General features: G+C 43.8%; 1 protein-coding gene across 1 annotated transcript; it reads left to right on the top strand.

Moving 5' to 3' along the window:
* Positions 1-392: 392 nt before the first annotated feature.
* Positions 393-3290, top strand: LOC119393802 (clavesin-2). Its single transcript, XM_037660966.2, has 3 exons — positions 393-581; positions 1867-1977; positions 3031-3290. The coding sequence occupies exons 1-3, from the start codon at positions 441-443 to the stop codon at positions 3259-3261; spliced, it is 483 nt and encodes a 160-aa protein (XP_037516894.1). The 5' UTR covers positions 393-440; the 3' UTR covers positions 3262-3290.
* Positions 3291-4156: the final 866 nt, after the last annotated feature.

Below are 4156 nucleotides of genomic sequence, written 5' to 3'. Positions count from 1 at the left end.
CCTCCTCCTCCTAGGGCCTTTCTGTCCTCAGTATCCTCCCCTATACAGAGTAGCATGTTAGATATGCCGGTAGGACTCCCTGTTCTTCATTAAGGAGCTTTCTCTCTCTCTCTTGTATCCATGTACGTATGAACCCCAACAGTAAATTTTCTTTAACACAGTAAGTTTATTTAAAATGAAATTGGTAGTATGCGTTTGAACTTTCTACATGTTCCTTTTTGTGTGTTGTCTATTTCTGAAACTCGTAAGTAGATAGCAGTATTTAAAGACATGTTGCTTAATTATTTGGCCTTATATGAAGCGAGAGAATGAGAACAGTGTAGCGTGAAGCTATTGCGACAACAAAATTATTTGCTGTTCTTGTGCTTAGTGTTTCTTACTTTGCAGGTGCATGGGATCCTAATGAAGTAATCCACGCCCTCTTTCTGCGCGCCATTCTTATGTGCCTAGAGTTCATGGCGTTCGATCCTTCAGCACAGACTCTCGGTATGGTTTTGATCATAGACTGTCAGGACTTCGCTGTGGAAAACGCGCTGTCATTGAAACCTGGCCTAGTGAAGAGAGGAGTGGAATACGTGCAGGTGAGATGTCTCGCATCCTTTTGGAACTAATTTGGAACAGTCCCGGTCAAAGGTACACAATGACAATGCATTGGGCTTGAAATTGACCTAATGACATGTTCATTGTTTATAAGCAATTTAGTAACCTGTAAATCGCCTATTCTCTTCCTGCTAAATGTAGCCGAGAGGGGAGTCGAGAATTTCTTTCTTGTGTCATGTTTACCCACAGTTAGGGAATAAACTATCGCTCAAACGTTAAAAAAAATCATGCTGTGCATCGACAGACGTGCACCATATGCACATATTGCTTATTTTCATTAAAAATAAATGTATTTAAGCTTAGGTATGTGTCTATTTGTGGCGCAGGATAATGTTCTTGTCTGCTGAAAATCTCACCACAGCATCGTGAGGTTGTCAACAACCACAAAACTAGACAAATAAACAAGTGGGCATACATTCACATACTCAGTCTCAGCAATTCAATGAAAATTTTCAGGCAACGGGTTTAAGTCCAATACTTACAACGCTACAGTAGGCGCCATGACCCATCCAATGTACTGTCATGTTGTAATGAGGTCAGACATGTCATCTTCTACAGTAGAATGTGACACGCTCGAGGTCCTGCATCTAATACTCTCAGACTGTCAGGATACGAGCCAACCTTTCTTTCGACGTGCATGAAACGCAGCGGTGTCGCTGAATCTAACGCAAATTTTTGTTATCCTTACCACTTCTTTCTATCTTTTAATCCCTTAATTCCCTTCGCCCAGCGTAGGATGGCAATGCAGAATCACAGATAGGTGGGCGAGTTGGTTTGAGTTCATAATGAAGAGAAAAGGTGGGCAGCGCTGGAATTAATAGAAAGCACGAAATGAAGACAGGACATCTGCATGTCCTGTGTTCATCTCGCTTTTTGTATTCCTTCCAGCGCTGCCCCCCTTTCCCTTCATTAGAATAGCGAACCGGACGTCTGTCTGGTTGACCTCCCTGACTTTCCTTCCTGTTCTTATCCTCCTTCTTCACGCAACAGGAGAATACACAAAGCATAAGTATTCACAAGATCAAAATATTGGGCACATGAATATCGAGTCCCCCCCTCTTCTCTCTTTCTCTCTCTCTTGATGGTCGCACTCCAAGGGCAACAACCATGTACGCCGACAAGAATGCTACAAAAACACGAAAATTCCAGAAACACGTGGCCAAGAGTGCTCGCTATATCATTAACAAGTGAGGAGACTGTTTTGTTCTCAACCTCTTTTCTTTCTTTGTTTTCTTTTTCGAACAATTTGCGCTGAGAACACTGCAGGACTGCATGCCATCAAGGATTAAAGCTTTCCACGTTATGCGACAAGGGCGTGCTTTCGACGTCTTCTTCAGCATCATGAAGCCTTTCATGAGAAACAAGATGGCCAGAAGGGTAAGCACGAGTCAACTTCTGCTTTTACTCGTCGTTCTCAATACACACATGGTCAAACGGCAAAGTCGTAAGGCCATTCGTGCCGATCACATTCTGAGTGCCGCATAGTAGAAAGCATAAAATTCCGTACAGTAAGGTGAGTATGCTCGCAACGCAAATATTGGCGCAATATAAAGGGTGCCAAAATATAAATATTTTTGGGCATTTCTAAGTAAGCTAGTTTCTCGGGTGTGACATTCCAAGCGCACCACTCGCGTGCCGTGGCACTGGATCCGGGCCCATGACCATCGCCAAGAGCTCCTCTAGAGACTTGACACTGGTCATCGTTTTCGGATTCTATGCCGGCTAAGAGGAAATCAGGAAACACTACTGCATAGGTTACGGCTGGTTACGTATACACGACGATACATTTATAAGATTGGACAGGAAGAAAACCCTAACTGCAGTGTGCGTCACACGTCAGAGACTATCCACCACATTCTGCGCCTGTGCCCTCAATACGCCACCGAAAGACAGACACTTTGTCTGGGCTCTCGGCCCTTTTCGGAGGAGAAGCTTTTGGGTGCTTGGAAACATGTAGGCCACGCCCAACGCAGTTTAAAGTGCCTATTGATGTTTTTAGGCGAGACAGGTTTAGATTTTCGTCTTTAGTGTAAAACTGTCGTAAAAGCTATTGCTTCTAGTGCACGTCCCTGCACGGGACAGTGTGTTGTACAATGACTAATTGTACTATATCGTACTCACCTGATATCCTAGAAGAATCATTTGGTATACGGTAGTTGGAACATGTTTTCATATATATCACAACATGTGCCCCGCATGTACCAAGTACTTACTAATATATCATGTCATTAAACCTGCCCCTTTTTCTCCCTTTTCCTCTTACCCCCGTGAGGAGTACCAGGCTAGTGACACGCTTTCCATGCCGACTTCTGCTCCTTTCTTTTCATCAAACATTATCTTCTTCTTAAAGCCAGGAAAACGAGGATTCGTGTGCTTATGCAAGATGTCGCCCAATTTGTCCATGTTTATCGCTTTCTTTTTTTTTGCAAGTTTATATTGCATGGAGAAAACTTCGCGAGCCTCCACAAGCACATTTCACCGGAACAACTACCTCCACAGTTCGGTGGACAGGCGCCTCCACTAGACTACGATGCCTTCTGGAACAAAATGGACGAAGTGGAAGACGTCTTCGAAAGAAATGGTCGCTACGGCTACCCCAAGAACAACAACGGTGACTTCGCTACGCAGGAGGAAGTTGAAAGAGCTTTGGAGTTTCTGTGACGTACAAAGAACTCTGAGTAAATAATAAAGCTGCACAACTTCAACGCTTTACACCAGTTGCTGTAGCAACACAGAGAAAAGCAAGATGTTGCCCGTATTGGCTGGACATTGGGCGTGCAGCTTGCATAAGTAGCCTCAACAAGAACGTTGTACTATCTGGCTCTCAGCATGTCACACGCACACACACACACACACACACACACACACACACACACACACACACACACACACACACACACACACGCGCGCGCGCGCGCGCGCGCGCGCACACACACACACGCACGCACGCACGCACGCACGCACACACACACACACACACACACACACACACACACACACACACACACACACACACACACACACACACACACAGCTGTTTTCTCAGGTGCCAACGTGTTCCATTCCTGTATAAACTGTTTGTGTCATTTCTCAGCTATGGCGTCTAATCGCCATAGCTGAAGAAGCAATGTGGACATAGTTAAAATAGTACAAATAACTAAAAGAAATTCAATGAATGAATGAATGAATGAATGAATGAATGAATGAATGAATGAATGAATCAATCAATCAATCAATCAATCAATCAATCAATCAATCAATCAATCAATCAGTGAAAATGATGTAAATGCGGGAAAAAATCACAGTTTTTTATATATTTCAAAATAATAATCCTCTTTCATCCTCCGACTCCTATTCAAGCAAACAGAAAATTTATAAGGCTCCTTTGCTCTATACAGTAGGGCTTATGGCCCCGCGTATCAAAAACAAGGACGAAACGGACAGAAAGACAGACACAAAGACGTAAGCGCTTACGGAGCTATCATGAACCAACTGGCCCAACAGACCGTCTTAAGCATAGTAGGGCTCATAGAAACGAGGACGCGCAGTCTCTATA

This window comes from Rhipicephalus sanguineus, chromosome 5 (genome assembly GCF_013339695.2).
Source record: "Rhipicephalus sanguineus isolate Rsan-2018 chromosome 5, BIME_Rsan_1.4, whole genome shotgun sequence".
NCBI lineage: Eukaryota > Metazoa > Arthropoda > Arachnida > Ixodida > Ixodidae > Rhipicephalus > Rhipicephalus sanguineus.
The sequence above is the reverse complement of the archived record's forward strand: the minus strand, read 5'-3'. Positions and strand labels throughout refer to the sequence as shown.